Source organism: Thalassophryne amazonica, chromosome 17 (assembly GCF_902500255.1).
Source record: "Thalassophryne amazonica chromosome 17, fThaAma1.1, whole genome shotgun sequence".
NCBI lineage: Eukaryota > Metazoa > Chordata > Actinopteri > Batrachoidiformes > Batrachoididae > Thalassophryne > Thalassophryne amazonica.
The window spans coordinates 64,138,645-64,161,986 of record NC_047119.1 but is presented as its reverse complement, the minus strand read 5'-3'; the positions used below and the strand labels follow the sequence as shown (position 1 = coordinate 64,161,986).

Here is a 23,342-nt window from a genome sequence, read left to right as displayed (position 1 = left end):
TGACACCTCCACCACGTCGCCGAGATATCGTAATTCTTTGGAGGTAACGTTCTCTGCCTGCGTATTGTACTAATTGATTTCAAGAGCTACTTTGTTGCAGCTGTCTACCCAGAGGACCGGCGTGGGCCGCGACTGTTTCGTTCTACTTCCCACCAGATAAGGTACTCAGACGCTGCACGAGTGTGTGTTAGAGGTGGAGGTGGAATTCCCACCGTTGTTGTTACGGGGTGCACACACACCCACACTTGACTGTCTTTGCTCTTCGCCAGCAGTACCAGATCCGACACGCTGAGACGGTGGCCACCTGGGGACTTCGGGACCTGGCGGCTCCAGTATCCTTCGGGTTCGGTGGCGGTGTAAATCGTGTGGTTCCGGTTCATCTCCAGACGGACGTCTCCTATCGTCGAGCCTGCCCACACGACACCTTTATCCATTGACTTGTATTTATTCTATAATCTGCTGTGTGTAGTTGTGACATTCACAACAGTAAAGTGTTCAAATTTAACTCCCTCTATTGTCCGTTCATTTGCGCCCCCTGTTGTGGGTCCGTGTCACTACACTTTCCCAACACTGACCTTTCCACAGTCTCCAGCTGCTGCTGAAGCTCTGTTCTCCTCCAGCAGCACTTTCTTCTTCTGCTCCAGAAGCTCCATCTGGTCCCTTTGAGTCTCCACCTAAAACACCAGAACACATGGACAATGAACAGCCGCTCCAGACGTCTGGGATGTGACGTCTCATTCAGGAGATCCTGAAATGAAAACCAGTCCAGCAGACCTCCAGGACCTCAGATGTTTATCCTCATTTGTGACATCATAAAGAGAATGCTTTATAACCTGACATTAAAAGAAAACCGACCTCACAAAAGAGGAAAGATTTTGAGGCAGTTCACATTTTCTCGGCACAAAAAAAAAATAAATAAAAAACTTTTCTAACCTGCATGTGGAGATCAGCCGGCGTGATGTTCAGAGCTTGCACCTCCTCCTGCAGCTCCTCGCGCACCTTCTCCATCTCCTCCTTCATCTTCCCCTGCACGGCCTGTGCCTCCTGTTCAGCCTGAGCCAGCCGAGTGCAGAACTCATCTGCCTCAGCTCGAATTTTCACCAGCTGTGCAGAGACACCAAGCAGAAGAACTGGGTTCACACTGAACTCATGTTCACGTCACAGTCCAAAAGTGCTGTGTGTGTGTGTGTGTGTGTATTTCACAAACCTGGGTCTTATAGACTTCCTGCAGCCTTTCACACTGCTGGATGCAGTCTGTGAATTGTTGGAGCTGTGATGGAGACAGAGGTTGAGGCTGGACTTTCTCCTGGACGTCGAGCAGCTGCTTCGTGATTTGAAATAATCGCCTGCACCACATGAAGACACAACACTCATTTCTTCATTTCACACAAAAATTCACCTTCAAATTTCCGTCCATCACATGTCAAGGTTTCCAGATGTTTTAATGATCCAAAACTAACAGGACCACTGGCTGCTCTGCTGCTTTTCATGGTTTCCTCTGAGCAGTGAGCAGCAAAAACTCCAGATGTTCGATTTACATTGAGAACTTCATTCAGTCACTCCTGGAGTCACTGAATGACTCACTGACTCATTATGTCTTTTCTTGTCACACTGATCTCAGAGAATAAAGAATTCACGCTCTGGACCACTAAAACACACGATGACCCATAATGCATCTGTTCTTACCTTTCTAAGACAGAAATCTTCTTTTCAATCAATCAATCAATCAGTTTTTTTATATAGCGCCAAATCACAACAAACAGTTGCCCCAAGGCGCTTTATATTGTAAGGCAAGGCCATACAATAATTATGTAAAACACCAACGGTCAAAACGACCCCCTGTGAGCAAGCACTTGGCTACAGTGGGAAGGAAAAACTCCCTTTTAACAGGAAGAAACCTCCAGCAGAACCAGGCTCAGGGAGGGGCAGTCTTCTGCTGGGACTGGTTGGGGCTGAGGGGGAGAACCAGGAAAAAGACATGCTGTGGAGGGGAGCAGAGATCGATCACTAATGATTAAATGCAGAGTGGTGCATACAGAGCAAAAAGAGAAAGAAACAGTGCATCATGGGAACCCCCCAGCAGTCTAAGTCTATAGCAGCATAACTAAGGGATGGTTCAGGGTCACCTGATCCAGCCCTAACTATAAGCTTTAGCAAAAAGGAAAGTTTTAAGCCTAATCTTAAAAGTAGAGAGGGTGTCTGTCTCCCTGATCTGAATTGGGAGCTGGTTCCACAGGAGAGGAGCCTGAAAGCTGAAGGCTCTGCCTCCCATTCTACTCTTACAAACCCTAGGAACTACAAGTAAGCCTGCAGTCTGAGAGCGAAGCGCTCTATTGGGGTGATATGGTACTACGAGGTCCCTAAGATAAGATGGGACCTGATTATTCAAAACCTTATAAGTAAGAAGAAGAATTTTAAATTCTATTCTAGAATTAACAGGAAGCCAATGAAGAGAGGCCAATATGGGTGAGATATGCTCTCTCCTTCTAGTCCCCGTCAGTACTCTAGCTGCAGCATTTTGAATTAACTGAAGGCTTTTTAGGGAACTTTTAGGACAACCTGATAATAATGAATTACAATAGTCCAGCCTAGAGGAAATAAATGCATGAATTAGTTTTTCAGCATCACTCTGAGACAAGACCTTTCTGATTTTAGAGATATTGCGTAAATGCAAAAAAGCAGTCCTACATATTTGTTTAATATGCGCTTTGAATGACATATCCTGATCAAAAATGACTCCAAGATTTCTCACAGTATTACTAGAGGTCAGGGTAATGCCATCCAGAGTAAGGATCTGGTTAGACACCATGTTTCTAAGATTTGTGGGGCCAAGTACAATAACTTCAGTTTTATCTGAGTTTAAAAGCAGGAAATTAGAGGTCATCCATGTCTTTATGTCTGTAAGACAATCCTGCAGTTTAGCTAATTGGTGTGTGTCCTCTGGCTTCATGGATAGATAAAGCTGGGTATCATCTGCATAACAATGAAAATTTAAGCAATACCGTCTAATAATACTGCCTAAGGGAAGCATGTATAAAGTGAATAAAATTGGTCCTAGCACAGAACCTTGTGGAACTCCATAATTAACTTTAGTCTGTGAAGAAGATTCCCCATTTACATGAACAAATTGTAATCTATTAGACAAATATGATTCAAACCACCGCAGCGCAGTGCCTTTAATACCTATTAAAGCTGATGATTCTCTTCCACTTTTTCCTTGTGGAGATGTTTCCAGGTTTCAGCTGCTGACTGAGCAGCTGCAAGTTTCTTCTCCTTTTAAAAGAAATTAAAAAAATAAATAAATAAGCCTTTTACAGTGTCACAGACGCCCCTCCAAAATAAAAGCATGTGTGACAATAAGCAGTTTGAGTGACATGTTCCATGTTCCATCTGGTTATTAAAGCAATATGTGTTTGAGTAACATGGGTCTGGAACACAAACCCTACCGTGTGCAGCAGCTGGAGCCTCAGCTGGACTGAAGTTTCCACACAGAACTCATCTCCTCCTTTTCGGACTCGTGCAGCTAGCTTCAGAGGTTGCTGGTTTAAATCCTGATCCTTCAGCCTCGTCACCTGCTCCCTCAGACGGTTCACTTCTTCCTTCTGCTGTGTGGCTGCTTCCTTCAGGTTCTAAACCCATGAAGAAGAACAAATGTGAGTTTAGAGTCTGTCAGAACAGAAAACTAAAAAATTGGCAGAAGATACGTACATCTGGAGAGGAAACCAGGATCTTTGACCTCTGTGTCTGGAAATGTGTGTGTGTGTGTGTGTGTGTGTGTGTGTGTGCATAAAAAAGGTTGTAATTCTGAAATGCTTCATGTGATATTTTAATTAACCCCTTGAATGAAAGCTGAAAGTCTAAACTCCCAAAATATCTTGATGGCCTCATTTTACCTCCATTGTGGTGGTGTTCAGAGGCAAAACTACAAAAATAGTGTCAGTGTCCATGTTGTGAAAGTGTAGGTACACGGACCCACAACAGGGGGCGCAATGAACGGACAATGGAGAAAGGTGAATAACAAGTTTTACTGTTGTGAAATTAGCACAACTGATACAATAATTCACAATTTGGAGGTGTAAGCCGAAATCTGCTGGTGTCTTGTGGGCAGGCCCGAAGGTAGGAGACGTCCGTCCTAGTCGAACCGGAACCACCCAGATTTCCTCTGCCACCGAAACCCAGAAGTACTGGAACCGCCAAGTCCCGAATTCCCAGGCGGCCACTGCCTTCGCTCGTCGGATCCGGTACTGCTGGCGGGAAAGAACACAAACACACAGGTTGGGATGCGACCGCACCCAGTAGATGAGAGGGGCAAGCCGCCTCCACCTCTTGTCACAATAAGCAGGAAGGTGAGTACTTATCCGATCACTCGGCTTTCGGTAGTCAGCTGTCCTGAAAGGTTTAACAAGTATTATAGGATTATACTTAAATAAGCTGCAGAGAAGATTACCTTAGGCTCAAGGCGATATCTCGGCACTGAGGTGGAGACGCTGTCCTGCTGATATACCTCCGTCCTGAGTGCAGTCAGCTGTGTCCAGTAATGGGTGACAGCTGTCACCCTGACAGCCTTCGTCGGCGGCAGCGCCCTCTGGTGCCTGGAGCCCGCACTCCAGGCAGGGCGCCCTCTGGTGGTGGTGGGCCAGCAGTACCTCCTCTTCAGCGGCCCACACAACAGGACCCCCCCCTCAACGGGCGCCTCCTGGCGCACGACCGGGCTTGTCCGGATGGCGTCGGTAGAAGTCGGCCAGGAGGGCCGGGTCCAGGATGAAGCCCTTCTTCACCCAGGAGCGCTCCTCGGGGCCGTACCCCTCCCAGTCCACCAGGTACTGAAAACCCCGGCCCATTCGACGGACATCGAGGAGCCGGCGCACGGTCCAAGCCGGTTCCCCGTCGATGATCCGGGCAGGAGGTGGTGCCGGACCCGGGGTGCAGAGGGGTGAGGTGTGATGGGGTTTTATCCGGGAGACGTGAAACACTGGGTGAATCCGCAGTGAGGCCGGAAGCTGAAGCCTCACTGCGGCGGGATTGATGACTTTGACGACCTTGAAGGGACCGATGTATCGTTCTTGGAGCTTGGGGGAGTCCACTTGAAGGGGAATGTCCTTGGTGGACAACCACACTTCCTGCCCAGGACGGTACGTGGGGGCCGGGGCCCGCCGCCGGTCTGCATGTTTCTTCGCCCTCGTCCGGGCCTTCAACAAAGCAGAGCGGGCAGCACGCCACACCCGACGGCACTTCCGTAGGTGGGCCTGGACCGAGGGCACACCGACCTCTCCCTCGACCACCGGAAACAAGGGGGGCTGATACCCCAAGCACACCTCAAACGGGGAGAGGCCGGTGGCTGATGACACTTGGCTGTTGTGGGCGTACTCGATCCAGGCCAGGTGGGTACTCCAGGCCGTCGGGTGCGCGGCTGTCACACAGCGTAGTGTCTGCTCCAATTCTTGGTTGGCCCGCTCTGCTTGCCCGTTGGTCTGGGGGTGGTACCCGGACGAAAGGCTGACCGAGGCCCCCAGTTCCCGGCAGAAGCTCCTCCAGACATGTGAGGTGAACTGGGGACCGCGATCGGAGACGATGTCTGATGGTATGCCATGCAGACGGACGACGTGGTGGACCAGGAGGTCCGCTGTCTCCTGGGCCGTAGGGAGCTTCGGGAGGGCCACGAAGTGGGCCGCCTTGGAGAAACGGTCCACTATCGTGAAGACGACGGTGTTTCCCTGGGACGGCGGGAGACCCGTGACGAAGTCCAGGCCGATGTGGGACCAGGGGCGATGAGGCACGGGCAGTGGCTGTAGCTGCCCTGAGGTCTTCTGGTGATTGGCCTTGCCCCTGGCGCAGGTGGTACAAGCCTGGACGTAGTCCCGGACGTCGGTCTCCAGGGATGCCCACCAGAAGCGTTGCCGGACGACTGCCACGGTCCTTCGCACCCCTGGGTGACAGGAGAGCTTAGAACCGTGACAGAAGTCTAGGACTGCGGCCCTGGCCTCTGGTGGGACGTATAGTTTGTTCTTTGGTCCGTTTCCGGGGTCCGGGACACGGGTCAGGGCCTCCCGGACGGTCTTCTCCACGTCCCAGGTGAGGGCGGCCACGATAGCGGACTCCGGGATGATGGGATCCGGGGGATCCGACGGTTCCGTTCTGACCTCCTCTTCGTGCACCCGGGACAATGCATCCGATCGCTGGTTCTTGGTCCCGGGGCGGTAGGTAATCCGGAAGTCAAAACGGCCAAAGAACAATGACCAGCGGGCTTGCCTGGGGTTCAGACGCTTAGCGGTCCTGATGTACTCCAGGTTCCGATGGTCAGTGAAAACCGTGAATGGCACGGCTGTTCCCTCCAACAGATGTCTCCACTCTTCGAGGGCCTCTTTCACAGCAAGGAGTTCCCGATTGCCGACGTCATAATTCCGTTCAGCGGGGGTCAACCTGCGAGAAAAATAGGCACACGGGTGAAGGACCTTATCGGTCTTCCCGCTCTGGGAGAGCGCCGCTCCTATCCCTGAGTCCGAGGCATCCACTTCAACCACTAACTGGCGGCTAGGATCGGGCTGCACCAGAACTGGTGCAGACGAGAAGCGCCGTTTCAACTCCTTGAACGCGGCCTCGCACCGGTCCGACCAGGTGAAGGGAACTTTTGGAGAGGTCAGGGCTGTCAGGGGGCTAACTACCTGACTGTAGCCCTTAATGAACCTCCTGTAGAAATTAGCGAAGCCGAGGAACTGTTGCAGCTTCCTACGGCTAGTGGGTTGGGGCCAATCTCTCACCGCCGCAACCTTGGCCGGATCCGGGGCGACGGAGTTAGAGGAGATGATAAACCCCAGGAAGGACAAAGAAGTGCGGTGGAACTCACACTTCTCGCCCTTCACAAACAGACGGTTCTCCAACAACCGCTGCAGGACCTGACGGACATGCCGGACATGAGTCTCAGGATCCGGGGAAAAGATGAGTATATCGTCTAGATATACGAAGACAAACCGGTGCAGGAAGTCCCGCAAGACATCGTTTACCAACGCTTGGAAGGTCGCGGGAGCATTAGTGAGACCGAACGGCATGACCAGGTACTCAAAATGACCTAAGGGGGTGTTGAATGCCGTCTTCCATTCGTCTCCCTTCCGAATCCGAACCAAATGATACGCATTCCTAAGATCCAGCTTGGTGAACATCTTGGCTCCATGCAGGGGGGTGAACACCGAATCTAACAAGGGCAACGGGTATCGATTGCGAACCGTGATCTCGTTCAACCCCCTGTAATCAATGCATGGACGAAGCCCGCCATCCTTTTTACCCACAAAAAAGAAACCTGCGCCCATCGGTGAGGTGGAATTCCGGATCAACCCGGCAGCTAATGAGTCCCGGATGTAGGTCTCCATGGATTCGCGTTCCGGCCGTGAGAGGTTGTACAGCCTACTGGACGGAAACTCACTGCCTGGAACCAAATCAATGGCACAATCATACGGGCGGTGGGGTGGTAGCGTGAGGGCCAGATCCTTGCTGAACACGTCAGCGAGGTCATGGTACTCCGCTGGCACCGCCTTCAGATTGGGCGGGACTCGGACCTCCTCCTTAGCTTGGGAGCCAGGAGGAACCGAGGAACCGAGACACTCCCGATGGCAGGTTTCGCTCCACTGTACCACTACCCCGGACGGCCAATCAATCCGGGGATTGTGCTTCAGCATCCATGGAAACCCTAAAACCACACGGGAGGTGGCCTGAGTCACGAAGAACTCGATCACCTCCCGGTGGTTACCTGACACCACCAGAGTTACTGGAGGTGTCTTATGTGTGATTGGTGGGAGTAGGGAGCCGTCTAGTGCCCGAACCTGCACAGGCGAGGTAAGAGCCACCAGAGGGAGCCCTATCTCCCTGGCCCATCTGCTGTCAAGCAGATTCCCCTCAGAGCCCGTGTCCACCAGTGCTGGGGCCTTCAGGGTTGAATCCTCATACAGGATCGTGACTGGGAGTCGTGTAGCAATGTGGGTGTGTCCCACGTGCATGTTTTGGCCCACCCCTGGCCCAGTCTCTAGGGGCGGGCGTTGGAGTTTAACCGCTCGGGGCAGTCGTTTGCCATATGCTCACTCGAGCCACAAACATAACAAGCTCCGTGGGCCCGCCTCCTTTGTGCTCCAGGTGCCCTAAATGTTGCCCTGCTCGTGTCCATAGCTTCGTCAGCAGGGGGAGCCGTAAGCGCACGGAGCGCCGGAACAGAGGAGCGTGGGGACGGCGGAACTCGACCGGACCCGGAAGGGAGAGGGACGACCCGTGCCTGGCCACGCCCTTCGCCTCGCTCCCGGCGACGTTCTTCTAACCGGTTGTCAAGCCGTATGACCAGATCAATGAGCCCATCTAAATCCCGCGGTTCGTCTTTAGCCACCAGGTGCTCTTTTAGGACCAGAGACAATCCATTTACAAAGGCAGCGCGGAGGGCAGTGCTATTCCAGCCGGATCTCGCTGCCGCGATGCGGAAGGCGACTGCATAGGCAGCTGCGCTCCGACGTCCCTGTCGTATGGACAGTAATGCGGTTGAAGCGGACTCTCCTCTGTTGGGATGATCGAACACCGTTCTGAGCTCCCGTACAAACCCGTCGTATGACTGAAGGAGCCGTGAGCTCTGTTCCCAGAGCGCTGTAGCCCAAGCGCGTGCCTCCCCGCGAAGCAGATTTATCACATAAGCTACCCTGCTAGCATCAGCTGCGTACATCACGGGACGCTGAGCGAAGACGAGCGAACATTGCATAAGGAAGTCCGCGCACGTCTCCACACAGCCGTCGTACGGTTCTGGAGGGCTTATGTATGCTTCAGGGGACGGAGGAAGGGACCGTTGAACGACCAGTGGAACGTCATTCTCACACGCAGGGTCCTCGGGAGGGAGAGCCGCAGCGGCGCCCGGAGGGCGCGCTTCCACTTGTGCGGCGAGAGCCTCCACCCTGCGGTTTAGGAGAACGTGCTGCTCGGTCATGAAATCGATCCGAGTGGTGAAAGCGGTGAGGATCCGCTGCAACTCACCGACTACCCCTCCCGAAGCCGCCGCTGCGCCCTGTTCTTCCATTGGCCGTTCAACAGCCGGTTGACGCCCCTCGGGATCCATGACGCTGGCCGAGATATCCTGTTGTGAAAGTGTAGGTACACGGACCCACAACAGGGGGCGCAATGAACGGACAATGGAGAAAGGTGAATAACAAGTTTTACTGTTGTGAAATTAGCACAACTGATACAATAATTCACAATTTGGAGGTGTAAGCCGAAATCTGCTGGTGTCTTGTGGGCAGGCCCGAAGGTAGGAGACGTCCGTCCTAGTCGAACCGGAACCACCCAGATTTCCTCTGCCACCGAAACCCAGAAGTACTGGAACCGCCAAGTCCCGAATTCCCAGGCGGCCACTGCCTTCGCTCGTCGGATCCGGTACTGCTGGCGGGAAAGAACACAAACACACAGGTTGGGATGCGACCGCACCCAGTAGATGAGAGGGGCAAGCCGCCTCCACCTCTTGTCACAATAAGCAGGAAGGTGAGTACTTATCCGATCACTCGGCTTTCGGTAGTCAGCTGTCCTGAAAGGTTTAACAAGTATTATAGGATTATACTTAAATAAGCTGCAGAGAAGATTACCTTAGGCTCAAGGCGATATCTCGGCACTGAGGTGGAGACGCTGTCCTGCTGATATACCTCCGTCCTGAGTGCAGTCAGCTGTGTCCAGTAATGGGTGACAGCTGTCACCCTGACAGCCTTCGTCGGCGGCAGCGCCCTCTGGTGCCTGGAGCCCGCACTCCAGGCAGGGCGCCCTCTGGTGGTGGTGGGCCAGCAGTACCTCCTCTTCAGCGGCCCACACAACAGTCCAAACACCTTTGGACCTGAGTGTTTTGTGTCCTGATCTGAGTTTATAATCTGATGACTGTTGTCAGGTCGAGGGTCAGTCAGGCTCTCAGTCAAACAGCACAAAGCAAACATAGAAGAGAAGCACTAAAAGCATCATCCATAGGACGACGGATCCAGTGACAAACCTTCATCTGCACGCTGAGACGGCTGTTCTCGGCCTCTTTCTGACGAAGCTGTCCTTGTAAATGTGCCTCCAGACTTTTACTGGATTTCATGTTTGTTGGGTATTTTCTCCTCCAAACATTCTTAAAACCTTTAACAAGACAAACAGAGTCAAGAACCACCAGTGAGACAGAAAGTCAAATTTATCTCACGAGGAGTGCAGTCAGGCTGTACACCAAAGCTACACTAAAGTCTGGCCTGCGCTCCTGCTCTTTTATTGGAGAAGCCCTAACCACATCATAAAACTTGTCCTAAGGGTGGGGGGGACAACGCAAGACAAGTTTCTTCCCGTAACATAAACACATACGTCAATAAGTGCATCTGCGTGGAAAAACAGTGAGTTAAATGAATCCATGTACTTCTTTCCCCAATTTTCAAGCTGTGGGTGTTGTGAGTAGTACTTGATGGGGCCCTTCCCACTTAGGTGAATGCCAGTGTTTTCTCTTGATGCTTCCTATCAACACCCAGTCTCCAGGTACCACTTTAGGGTCATCCTGTGGAGAAATGGGATCATCAGTGCTTGAAACTCTCCCTCGTTGTCTTTCTAACATCTTCCTCATGTAATCTGCCAATTTGGCGTCCTCGGGTACATCCCAAATTTGCCCATAATATGGCAATCGGTATTTTCTGCCAAACAATGTTTCATACCGTGTCAACCCCATGGTACTAGTTATGTTTATGTACATTTTTACTAAATCTACACAATGTGTCCATGGTCTGCCTGTTTCCTCCATTGTCTTTCTAAGTCTGTTTTTTACTGTTCCATTCATCCTTTCCACTAATCCGGCACTTTGTGGATGATAAGCACAATGATTTTTGAGATTAATCTGTAGCGCTTCTCCTACGTATTGCACTACTGTATTAACAAAATGCGCTCCATTATCTGAATAGACTGTTTCTGGTATTCCAAATCGTGGAATGATGTCTTTGCACAATGCTTTTGCCACTGTAAGTGCATCTGCATGTTTTGTGGGGAACAATTCTACCCATTTTGAGAACGCATCAATTATGACTAAACAAAATTCTTTTCCTTCATGTTTACTCAGCTGTATATAATCCATATGAATCACTTGAAAGGGATATTGTGGTGTTGGAAATTTGCCTCTTTGGGGTCTCAAATTGCCTTGTGAGTTGTGTTTTGCACATGTCATGCATGCTCTACAATGCTGTTTTGCATATGCATCGAACCCATAAAGACAAAAAATAGATTGCAATTGCGATATCATACCCCCTGATGAGACATGCGTCACGCCATGGCTCATAATAGCTGCCCATTTAAACATATTTTTTGGCAATATGGGTTTCTTTTGTGGTCATAAGTACAAATCATTTGCGAATGTAGCTCCTTTGTGTAACCACATCTGCCTTTCTTTCTCAGGTGCCTGCTGTTGCATCTCAGCAAGCAGTATGTGACCTAAGTGCAAATCTGGAGTGGTTTCCTGTACAACAAAAATAGAAGAAGCTGCTGCTGCTGCCGCCTTCGCAGCTCTGTCAGCAAAATCATTTCCTTGTGAAACTATATCAGAGCCTTTGGTGTGAGCCGCGCATTTGCATATAGCAATTTGTTTAGGCAATTTCACAGCTTTCAGTAGTGCAGTTAGGAGAGTGGCATGAGTTACCGGCTTTCCAGATGATGTCACCATTCCACGCTCTTCCCACAGTTTTGCAAACACATGCACTGTGCTGAAAGCGTACTGGCTGTCTGTATAAATTGTTACAGCCGTACCTTTAAACAGATAGCAAGCTGCAGTTAAAGCAACTAATTCAGCTGCTTGTGCTGAAAATGACGATGGCAATGAAGCAGAATCCAATACTTCTGAATTTGTGACAACAGCATATCCAGATTGTGTTTGTCCATAAGCATTTTTAGTGGAAGAACCATCCACATACACAATTGTACTGTTTGGGATGGGTGTGTCCTGGAGGTCTGGGCGTGCTTTCATACAGACTGTTGCTACATCAAGACAATTGTGCGGCTCACCATTCTCAGGTAAAGGTATCAATGTGGATGGATTCAATGTTGTACAGCGCTCTACCGTAAGGTGTGGTTGTGATAATAGCAAGGACATGCACGAAAGATGTCTTGCTGGGGACAAAAAGCTCATGTTTGTCTGCAACAGGAGTGCAGAAACTGCATGTGGAACTTTCAATGTCAGCTGATGGAATAGAACAACATTACTGCCACTTTGAACAGCCATAGAGGCTGAAATTACAGCTCGCACGCAGTGAGGCAATGCACTTGCTACTGTATCCAATTTGGAAGAATAGTAAGCCACTGGTCGTAATTTTGTACCATGTGACTGTACTAAGACACTTGTCATGAAATTATTTTTACAATCCACTGTTTGAGTAAATGGTTTACTATAATCTGGTAGTGCCAAAACTGTAGATGACACTAACATTTGTTTTACTTTTACAAAAGCTTCCTCAGCTTCTTTGTTCCATTCCAACACGGTTGACATTGAAATATCATCTTTGTACATCAAATCAGAAAGTGGACTAGTCAATTCTGCATAGCAAGGAATCCATGCCCTGCAGTAATTAGTCAGTCCAAGAAATGACATCATCTGTCTTTTAGTTTGTGGTTTCGGAGCATATAAAATTGCTTCCTTCCTGTCAGACAGGATAGTACGCCCTGTGGCTGATAATTCATGTCCTAAATATTTTACTTTATCCCTACACAACTGAACTTTGTTTTTACTCACTTTGTGGCCATTATTAAATAAGAAACATAATAATGCTACTGTGTCAGTTATGCAGTTTTCTCGTGTGTCAGAGGCAATCAAAATGTCATCAACATACACTAATAGTTGGCTATCTGCCTGTGGAACGAAATTGGCTAAACATGCTGACATGACTTGAGAATAAATAGTTGGACTCTCTGCGTAACCCTGCGGTAATCTGGTAAATGTATATCGTTGTCCTTTAAAGGTAAAAGCAAACCAAAATTGACTATCTGGGTGTACTGGCACAGAGAAAAATGCATTACTTATGTCAATTACTGAGAAACTATAGAATTTGGTCTCAGCGAATTTAACAAGGTGTGTGGATCTGGAACACATGGTGCTCTTTTAATCACAGCAGCATTTACTGCCTGCAGATCTTGAATCATTCTCCACCCCACTGAGGGCGGAGCCTTTTTTACAGGAAATATGGGTGTGTTACATGGTGAATCTGGGCATGGCACTATTACTCCTGCTGTTAACAAATCCTCTATTACTCCTGCTGTGCCTGCACGAGGATTTGGTACTTCTATCATAGGATAGGCACCGTCCTGGTCACTGTGTTCCTCCATGGGAGGAGCTGTAGGCACTTTTGCTTGACTGCGTGTTTGTGGCTTTTCTTGTTTTTCACTTTTTACCTTAGGTTTTACTGCCAAATCATACTGTGGTGGCGGTACGTCACCATCCTTTGGTAGAGGAGGATATAACTGTGTTGTTACCGACGATCCAGCCGACGGTGGTTGTTGAGGTTGTTCTGGTTCTCTGTGCTGAATTATCACATCTTCTTCTGCCTTACCTACGCCTTTCTTTTTCCTTGCTTTCTCTAATCGTCGCTTCTCTGCTCCCTTCTGTCTGTTCTCTGCTTCCTCCTCCCAAAATGCCACTAAATCTGCCCCTATTTTCTGCTTCTTTTTCTCATCACCTTTATGTTCCTTTTCTAACCTTTCCTTCAACTTCTGAATACTAGTCAGGTTCAGTCGTCCGTCAAAGTCATGTTTATTTATCCAGGTCTCCAATTTCTTAGTTGCTTTTGGATTTTTTGCTTCCATAAATTTCCAGTCGTCAGTTGATAAATTCCTCTTATTTTTAGACGTCTTACCCCCCATTTTTATTATCCCTTGTTATAATTTGGACTTCAGACGGGGGCACACCTAGGGTGTTCTAAATCTGAAGTTTTCACTTTCTTTGGACGTGACAATTAATTTGCCGTCGTGTGGTTGATTCCTTTCACCTCCCCGTAGGAAGCGGAATCACTTGCCTCTGCTTCCACACACACGGTTGCCACTTACGTTGTCCAAAGTATTACACTCTCACACTTTTATTCTCAAAACCGGTATTACTTCGTATTTAAAACAGAGGAGTCCGTACCCTCCTTCCGGAATTTCACTACGTGCGTCCCTCGCAACCGTAGAGGAGTCCGCCCTCCTCGCGGAGTTTAACTGCTTTACATTAACAGACGATTCCACACCATCGTTTACGGAGTTTAACTGTTTATGTGATCACACTTTTATTCCCTACCGGTACGCGTATATAAACAGAGGAGTCCGCACCCTCCTTCGGAATTTAACTACGTGCGTTCCTCGCCATCGTAGAGGAGTCCGACCTCCTTACAGAGTTTAACTGTGTTTCATTAACAGACGATTCTGTATCATCGCTTGCAGAATTTAACTGTTTATGTGATCTGATCACCACTCACTCAGTACTGTTACAAAGAAATTCTACTCACTGACTCGACTTCCTGTCTGTCTTCTTCGGGAAAATCTCGTCAACCAGACGATGCCACCGGCGGTCGACAATTGCAGACACGATCAATCGATCGGACCTTGGCCAAGGATTTACGTCTGGACTTGGCGACCCCCGCCGGACACCTCCGGTATTGTTGAGATCCCGGACGTAGCCCCCAGTCAATGTTGGGTATTTTCTCCTCCAAACATTCTTAAAACCTTTAACAAGACAAACAGAGTCAAGAACCACCAGTGAGACAGAAAGTCAAATTTATCTCGCGAGGAGTGCAGTCAGGCTGTACACCAAAGCTACACTAAAGTCTGGCCTGCGCTCCTGCTCTTTTATTGGAGAAGCCCTAACCACATCATAAAACTTGTCCTAAGGGTGGGGGGGACAACGCAAGACAAGTTTCTTCCCGTAACATAAACACATACGTCAATAAGTGCATCTGCGTGGAAAAACAGTTTCTTTAATCTTATCAATGGAGGTCAGCACATCCCGTTCGTCTGTTGCACTTATCATCTGTTCTGCATCTGCCTGGAGTGTCCTGTTCTTTATACTAAGCATCACATATACAAGGCCATAAATTCACAACGGTCAAAACAACCTCCAGTTCTTTACTCCCAGTTCAGACTGACCCCAGCATGCTAAAACAAAGTTGAATAACAAGTACATTCCCAGGGTTACTTTTAAGACAGGTGCATAACAGCACAATAACAGAACAAAGACAAAGGTACAAATGTTTAACAGTGATAAAAAAATATATATATATATAAAATCTTTAACAATGTTTTCCACCTAAATATATGAGAAGAACAAAAATGCATTTTGTTGGTTCCTCCACAATTTAAAAATCCAAATGTTCAAAGCAGGATTTAAAAATAACAGTAATTCTTGATTCACTTGTTACCTTTTTAGTTGTCAAACATTTAGAGAGGCAGTTAATTTCTTTTTCTTTCTCCTCAAGTTGTTGGATAAGATTCTGGGGGGAAAAAATCAGTTTGATCTCATTTAAAAAAAAAAAGAAACCTGAAAATATTTGGTTGAAATGTAATCATGTTGTTTTTATACACAACAAAAATATAAACGCAACACTTTTGGTTTTGCTCCCATTTTGTATGAGATTAACTCAACGATCTAAACCTTTTTCCACATACACAATATCACCATTTCTCTTAAATATTGTTCACAAACCAGTCTAAATCTGTGATAGTGAGCACTTCTCCTTTGCTGAGATATCCATCCCACCTCACAGGTGTGCCATACCAAGATGCTGATTAGACACCATGATTAGTGCACAGGTGTGCCTTAGACTGCCCACAATAAAAGGCCACTCTGAAAGGTGCAGTTTTATCACACAGCACAATGCCACAGATGTCGCAAGATTTGAAGGAGCGTGCAATTGGCATGCTGACAGCAGGAATGTCAACCAGAACTGTTGCTCGTGTATTGAATGTTCATTTCTCTACCATAAGCCGTCTCCAAAGGCGTTTCAGAGAATTTGGCAGTACATCCAACCAGCCTCACAACCGCAGACCACGTGTAACCACACCAGCCCAGGACCTCCACATTCAGCATGTTCACCTCCAAGATCGTCTGAGATCAGCCACTCGGACAGCTGCTGGAACAATCGGTTTGCATAACCAAAGAATTTCTGCACAAACTGACAGAAACTGTCTCAGGGAAGCTCATCTGCATGCTCGTCGTCCTCATCGGGGTCTCGACCTGACTCCAGTTTGTCGTCGTAACCGATTTGAGTGGGCAAATGCTCACATTCGCTGCCGTTTGGCACGTTGGAGAGGTGTTCTCTTCACGGATGATGCGAAGGAGATGTGTTGCACTGCATGAGGCAAATGGTGGTCACACCAGATACTGACTGGTATCCCCCCCCCCCCCAATAAAACAAAACTGCACCTTTCAGAGTGGCCTTTTATTGTGGGCAGTCTAAGGCACACCTGTGCACTAATCATGGTGTCTAATCAGCATCTTGATATGGCACACCTGTGAGGTGGGATGGATTATCTCAGCAAAGGAGAAGTGCTCACTATCACAGATTTAGACTGGTTTGTGCACAGTATTTGAGGGAAATGGTGATATTGTGTATGTGGAAAAAGGTTTAGATCGTTGAGTTAATCTCATACAAAATGGGAGCAAAACCAAAAGTGTTGCGTTTATATTTTTGTTGAGTGTAGATTTGTGTTAAACTCACAGCATTTTCTGCTTCTGTGTCCGCGAGTTTCTTCAACAAAGTTTCCTGCTGCTCTGACTGCTGAGTGAAGCCCATCTAAAAAAAAATTTTATAAATTAAATAAATAAAACCGTCCACAGTTCACAGTGATCAACATGAAATTTAGTTTGATCATCTGTTTGAGACCAGAAAGAGACTGAGTCATTTTTCACCTGACGTGCTAAAATTCCTGTCCTGTCTTCCACACTGTCCCAGCATGGACGACCTACCTTAGCAGTCGGTCTTCTTTGAATCTTTGATGATGCCCTCGTTCTGAGTTTATCTAATCAGTGACTTCTTTCTGACAGGGTTTGTTTTTAATTCACAGAAGCACAGCCACAGATTAAGAACTGCTGCATGTTGTTTGATTACCCATCAGTAAAGTGATTTTTTCCACAAAGCTCAGGCTTGACATCATAAAGCCCCCATTATATGAGGTCTATTAGAAAAGTATCCGACCTTATTATTTTTTTCAAAAACCATATGGATTTGAATCACGTGTGATTGCGTCAGACAAGCTTGAACCCTCGTGCGCATGCGTGAGTTTTTCCACGCCTGTCGGTTGCGTCATTCGCCTGTGAGCAGGCTTTGTGTGAGGAGTGGTCCACCCCCTCGGCGGATTTTCATTGTAAGGAAATGGCTGAATGATCTGGGCTTTTTTTTCCATCAGAATTTTTTCAGAAACTGTTAGAGACTGGCACCTGGAAACCATTCGAAAAATTTATCTGGCTTTCGGTGAAAATTTTACGGGCTTCACAGAGAATAAGGACTGTTACTACAGCTTTAAGGACGGCTTTAAGGACGGCTTTAAGGACGGCTTTAAGGACGCTCGGCGCACCGTGCTCCGTGCCCCCATCGAGAGCCACAAACCACCGGATCATTTCTAAACAGATGGCTCTGTGGAGCCGGGACCGTCGTGTGCACTTGAACAGCACATTCCACTGTTACAGGAGTTTTTGTTATGGAAAGAGGAGCGGAGGCTTCACGTGTCGCGGCGGTGCCACATGGCACACAGCAACGCCGTGATGAAGCCTCACGGGACATGTTCTGGCATGTCATTTCCAAACTGGACGCTGTGTTTTATCCGGGACGTCGTCTAACTAGCACAGAAATTGTGAAAAGACATGGACATCAGCACTTTTTCGGCACATTGAGACAGACGTGCAGAGGAATTCCGTGCGTCACGCAATGCCGCATGGCGCAAAGCAACGCCATGATGAAGCCTCATGGGACATGTTCTGGCATGTCCAGGCACATCCACAATTTCTCGGATAATCACTCAGTAGAAAAACCACCGACAGCTGTCTGAACGCCATCTCAAAGCCGTCCTGTGAGACCAAAACGGAGGTGTTCCTTTGTCTCGCTCCATCAGCAAATCGGTCGTGACGCGCGAAGCCTCCGCTCTGCTTTCCATGACAAAATCTCTTGTTAAAAGTGAAATCTGCCGGAAAATGGTTGATGTCCAGCTCTTGTGATAACCAGAGAAAGTGCACACGACGGTCCGGCTCCACAGAGCCATCCGTTTAGAAATGATCCGGTGGTTTGTGGCTCTCGATGGCGGCACGGAGCGTGGTGCGCCGAGCGTCCTTAAAGCTGTAGTAACAGTCCTTATTCTCTGTGAAGCCCGTAAAATTTTCACCGAAAGCCAGATAAATTTTTCGAATGGTTTCCAGGTGCCAGTCTCTAACAGTTTCTGAAAAAATTCTGATGGAAAAAAAGCCCAAATCATTCCGCCATTTCCTGACAATGAAGCTTGTCTGACGCAATCACACGTAATTCAAATCCATATGGTTTTTGAAAAAAATAAGAAGGTCGGATACTTTTCTAATAGACCTCGTATAAGATGCCACCATTAAAGATGCAGTATGAGTCTGCATTCATTGAACAACAAAGTCAATTACCTCATAAAGCTCAGGCAATGACATCATAATGCCCCATTATATAGATGCCACCATTCAAGGTGCAGTATGAGTCAGTACTATCTGTAACAAGGAACCAGTTTTTGGTTTTTCATTAGACCCGTCCATCTTGAAACACACATTTTCTAAAATATTCCCTACCATAAGTTAATTCATTTATGAGTTTGTGACAAAAAAAAACAAAAAACAGCATCTTGTGCCAAATCAACATGCAGATCCACCTCAGATCTGCTGTGGCGACCCCTAGTGAAAATAAGGGAGAGGCCGAAGAGATTTACTGATTTATTTATTGATTTACTTCTGTGTAAACAGTTAATTTATCACAGTTGTGTGCTGTGTCGTTCTGTGTTAGTTTTTGTCAATAAAGGTCTTTGAAAAGAAAAACCCTGGAAAAAACCGTACAAAGTAGGAGGAGTTTTGTCAAGCAGACGTGGCAGCACGTGACGTCATCAACATGCGTTTGTGATTCTTCGACGAGCTCGTTCAGCTAGCAGCAGGTGAGACAACAAAATTTACTCTAATATTAAAAAAAAAACAACTTAAATAAAAAGTCACGTATATGTTTGTTTTTGTGTGGTTGTAAGGATGCGTATCAGGGCATTAAAGAATGTAGCTTTCTTTATTAGTTTGGTGGAGGTGTTCCACGTTTGCACACGCTTGTGTGTGAAATAAATACACCCGTTAATAATAATAATATTATTATTATTAATAATTTATTAATAATGGGCAGCGTTTTTCTCTCGAAAAATATTGAAGTTATTGATTGAAATACTGTAAAAATTGAAAACTGTTTCATCCAAGCTGCCACTGATGGTGATGACGAGTGTCTGATCAGTTGCAGAATGCATCATATCTGGACTCATTATATCTGATGTGTTCTTGGAATAACACAGAGCCACCTTGATGGTTGAAATGTCCAAAGTATTTTGTGATACACAGAATTTATTTTGTGTTTATATCGAGCGTGCAGCCATTTCCTCTTGCCCCTGTTGGTGGATTGGTGAGGATAAATGAGTGACCACAGTGTGTCATTGCAGCTTCTCTGTGTTCTGGGCTGAAGTGTCGCTTTAAAGTTGAGACAATGATGGAAGAGTCCAGGATTGAGACCACGCCACCCATCAGCCCGATGACACCTCAGTGTGTGGCTGCTGTAGTCAGTGGAACATCTGTGACCACAGGTAAGACTTAACAAACAAACAAAAAGTAAGCAAAGCAGTGACAAATTTAGCTGTCTCTATAACTCAAAAGCTTCATGTTCATAATGCCAGTTTTGTTGAACAGAGCGGGCACATAATCAAAATGGAAAAACATACTGTTTTCAAGTCCATGCTTCATCCTCATTACGTCCTTGACGCGTTCTCACAGCAACTAGCTCATTCCCATTAATGTTTACCATGCGCATGATCGTACATGCTCCACATTCAATTCTTTTTTACAGCATTGTTACTGTGAACAGTCACATCCCACACGCTTGTACCGCATTCTCACTGTCTGTCCTCATAACTAATGTGGCATGTGCTGCGTTTTTTCATTCATTCTGCAAGTTGTCTTGTGTCCACATGTAGGTTCAACAATAAACTATAGTCGGAAAAACAACTCTCCTGCCAAACCTGCACATCTCTATTAAACACACACTCAAATATGCTCCCTGTGTGCGTCTGTATGCTTTGCAACAAACCTTGATATAAATTTTAAACAGTCTTCTCATAGAATTTGTACAAGGAGGTGGTGAGAAAGTTTGCAACTTTTGCTGCATTTCAGCAGCATGGAGTGTCACTGGCACATTTCACAAAGCAGGCCACACGTTACTGCTGGCAGAGCTCGGCCGCACCATGTGTGTTATGTTAATTAGCAGTGGAACCCATTTTCACCTAAGTGAAAAGTAGTTACAAAATTGTGAGTGTTTTTTGTGTAAAAACAAAAAACTAAGGAGACTGTTGGAATCAATGCCATAGACTGTATAAATACTGGACAGCGCCTGCATGACGTCATCCATCGGTTTTCTATAGAGACCCAGGAAAAGCCTAAATGACACCTTTTCTGGGTGTCACCACGTTGAGAGCCCCGCCCACACTGATTCACAGTGAACTCATTGATTCATAAAGGGGTGGAGCGTGCGTGGATCTATATGTGACGACAAACACCTGAACACACTCCTCTCTCCAAGTCTGAAGCCCCAGCTAACAAGTTAGCCTTGGTTTGGGTGTTTATTAAATCATATTTTTGTGCAGTGGTTCTCATAACAGTTTACTTTGATGAAGACAGTAAATGTTAGCTGTTATAGTTCCTCAGTAATCGTGCATTAAGTGGACCTACTGACAGCTGCTAAAAGTGCTAACACCTTTAGCACACAGCATTAAATAAGACCGGAGTTTCACTCGGCGTCAGTATTGCAGCAGGGACGTCTTGGATGATCTGATAAGACATTTCACTGCACAGCAAGCCATATTATTAATAAAATACTCCAAACAGACACACCAACAAAACAATAGAGAGTAGCCGCTGCCAGTGGACTCTTGAGTTACCGTCGAAGGCTATGAGAGGCGGAGGAGTCCCTTAACTTATCATCTGTCACTCAGAGCAGCCACACCCACAATTATACAGAACTTTATGGTTTAAAACTTCTTAAACTCAGAACCTAGAAAAAAATTCAGCCCCCGAACAGTTCTCATGGAGGTGGAAACTATCTTTGAAGACCAAAACTGTTTTTTGTTCCAGCCTATAAACATGTTTATTTCTGCTCTAAAGTTGCACATTTTAACGCAGCGTCCTACGGGAAAGTGCTCTTTTGGAGTCAGTCTCGAGCTGCCAGGCAAGGAAGGGACTACAAGAAAAATGACTTCTGCTTTCGGGCCATAATTCAGGCTTGACTGCTGCTACTTGATCAGTGCATCAAGGCCGTGGTTTCAGGCTGTAAATAAACTCAAGCAGACACAAAGGCTTGGAGATATAATGGAAAGAAATCAGCCCGTGCTTGATAGTGGCACAAAATTTTAACTAAAATACTCAGTCCGGATGCCGTAATAATAAACCATTCCTTGGCAGAATTTGGAAGCAATGTGACCCATTTCAACGGAACACTTGTCTGAGTAAGGCAAACATCTTCACAACACAAATTATACATGGCCGATAAAGTCCCTGCAGGGTTTATTTACAGTAGTGTTCAGAATAATAGTAGTGCTATGTGACTAAAAAGATTAATCCAGATTTTGAGTATTTCTTATTGTTACATTTGAAACAAAGTACCAGTAGATTCAGTAGATTCTCACAAATCCAACAAGACCAAGCATTCATGATATGCACACTCTTAAGGCTATGAAATTGGGCTATTAGTAAAAAAAAAAGTAGAAAAGGGGGCGTTTACAATAATAGTAGCATCTGCTGTTGACGCTACAAACTCAAAACTGTTATGTTCAAACTGCTTTTTTAGCAATCCTGTGAATCACTAAACTAGTATTTAGGTGTATAACCACAGTTTTTCATGATTTCTTCACATCTGCGAGGCATTAATTTTGTTGGTTTGGAACCAAGATTTTGCTCGTTTACTAGTGTGCTTGGGGTCATTGTCTTGTTGAAACACCCATTTCAAGGGCATGTCCTCTTCAGCATAAGGCAACATGACCTCTTCAAGTATTTTGACATATCCAAACTGATCCATGATACCTGGTATGCAATATATAGGCCCAACACCATAGTAGGAGAAACATGCCCATATCATGATGCTTGCATATATATATATATGTATATGTGTGTGTGTGTGTGTGTGTGTGGAATGCTGAGCTCTTGACCTGAAAATGTCATAACCTATAACAGTTTATAGATGTATAATTAATTGACAGTATTTTCTTGGTGAAAATAAATCAAGCACACAAGCTGATTTATCTTTATTCTTTTAATTTACCATCACCTATAAAGATACTATTCAGTTCAATTTATTTTATTTCTATTGTAAATATTAGTTACAATTTGTTAGTGAATATGAGTATTGATGGTTCACATCCAGCACAAGGTGTCGATTAATGTATGATTCAGTATTTAATTAATGATGTGTATGTACACATTTACATTCAGTTATAAACATTCACTTGAACGTATGTGTTTCATTAGTTTGGACATTTGTGTTAACAAGGTATGATTGCAAGCTTTGACTCATGCTGCACGTTATTTTCAGCATTGATTAATCAAGAAAACAATCAACCAGTTAATTGATTTGTTGTTAGGGTCATAAAATGTCCAAAAGTGGTGAAAAATATTGAGCACTTTTTCCAGGGCCTGAGGTGACGCCTTCACATGTTCTTCATTTGTCCACAGCCCAAAGATACTCATTGTACTGCCAGAGAGGAGTAAAAAGATTCAGTCAAATAAACCAGAAAATATTCACATTCAAGAAGGCGAACGTAGAAATGTGGGCATAAAAAAGACAAAATGATCATTCGATTATTAAAAGAAATTAACAGTCTCAGAATGCACCACGACTTTCACCCAGTGATGGTGGGAATAGGCTCGCTCTGCAGGTCAAGCTACTTCCAAAACAAACAGCTACTCTGAGACTTCAGTTACGGTTTTGCGGGAATAACCCTGCATAGTGTGAAAATAAAAACTCTTTGAAGGGTGCTGGAACTGGTTAATGTGTTGTTTTTTCCTGCTAAACACAGAGGTGCCCAAATTCTTTCCTTATAAAGGGCGAAAAAAATTACGAGCTCTAAAATGCCCCAGTCCC

General features: G+C 46.3%; 2 protein-coding genes across 2 annotated transcripts in view; one reads left to right on the top strand and one right to left on the bottom strand.

Annotated features, from left to right (window-relative positions):
* Nucleotides 1-1,229: 1,229 nt before the first annotated feature.
* LOC117529255 (outer dense fiber protein 2-like) lies at nucleotides 1,230-10,173 on the bottom strand. Its single transcript, XM_034191988.1, has 4 exons — nucleotides 9,992-10,173; nucleotides 3,447-3,629; nucleotides 3,184-3,273; nucleotides 1,230-1,346 (listed from the first exon to the last, which is right to left on the bottom strand). Exons 1-3 carry the CDS (start codon nucleotides 10,079-10,081, stop codon nucleotides 3,187-3,189), a joined length of 360 nt encoding a protein of 119 aa, XP_034047879.1. The 5' UTR covers nucleotides 10,082-10,173; the 3' UTR covers nucleotides 1,230-1,346; nucleotides 3,184-3,186.
* Nucleotides 10,174-19,010: 8,837 nt separating this feature from the next.
* The window catches only part of prrc1 (proline-rich coiled-coil 1), a 39,526-nt gene continuing 35,194 nt past the window's right edge, over nucleotides 19,011-23,342 (top strand). The window contains 2 exon segments of the mRNA XM_034191987.1: nucleotides 19,011-19,119; nucleotides 19,660-19,800. Of these exon segments, the coding sequence (XP_034047878.1) occupies nucleotides 19,704-19,800 (97 nt within the window). The 5' untranslated portion in view covers nucleotides 19,011-19,119; nucleotides 19,660-19,703.

Bases quoted from the DNA above. Each gene is read 5' to 3' on its own strand.
- LOC117529255 (XM_034191988.1), bottom strand. From the start codon at position 10,081: ATGAAATCCAGTAAAAGTCTGGAGGCACATTTACAAGGACAGCTTCGT. The intron at 3,630-9,991 runs GTTTGTCACTGG...TCATGGGTTTAG, and splicing joins GTCTCAGCGTGCAGATGAAG to AACCTGAAGGAAGCAGCCAC. The intron at 3,274-3,446 runs GTAGGGTTTGTG...TTCTTTTAAAAG, and splicing joins GGCTCCAGCTGCTGCACACG to GAGAAGAAACTTGCAGCTGC.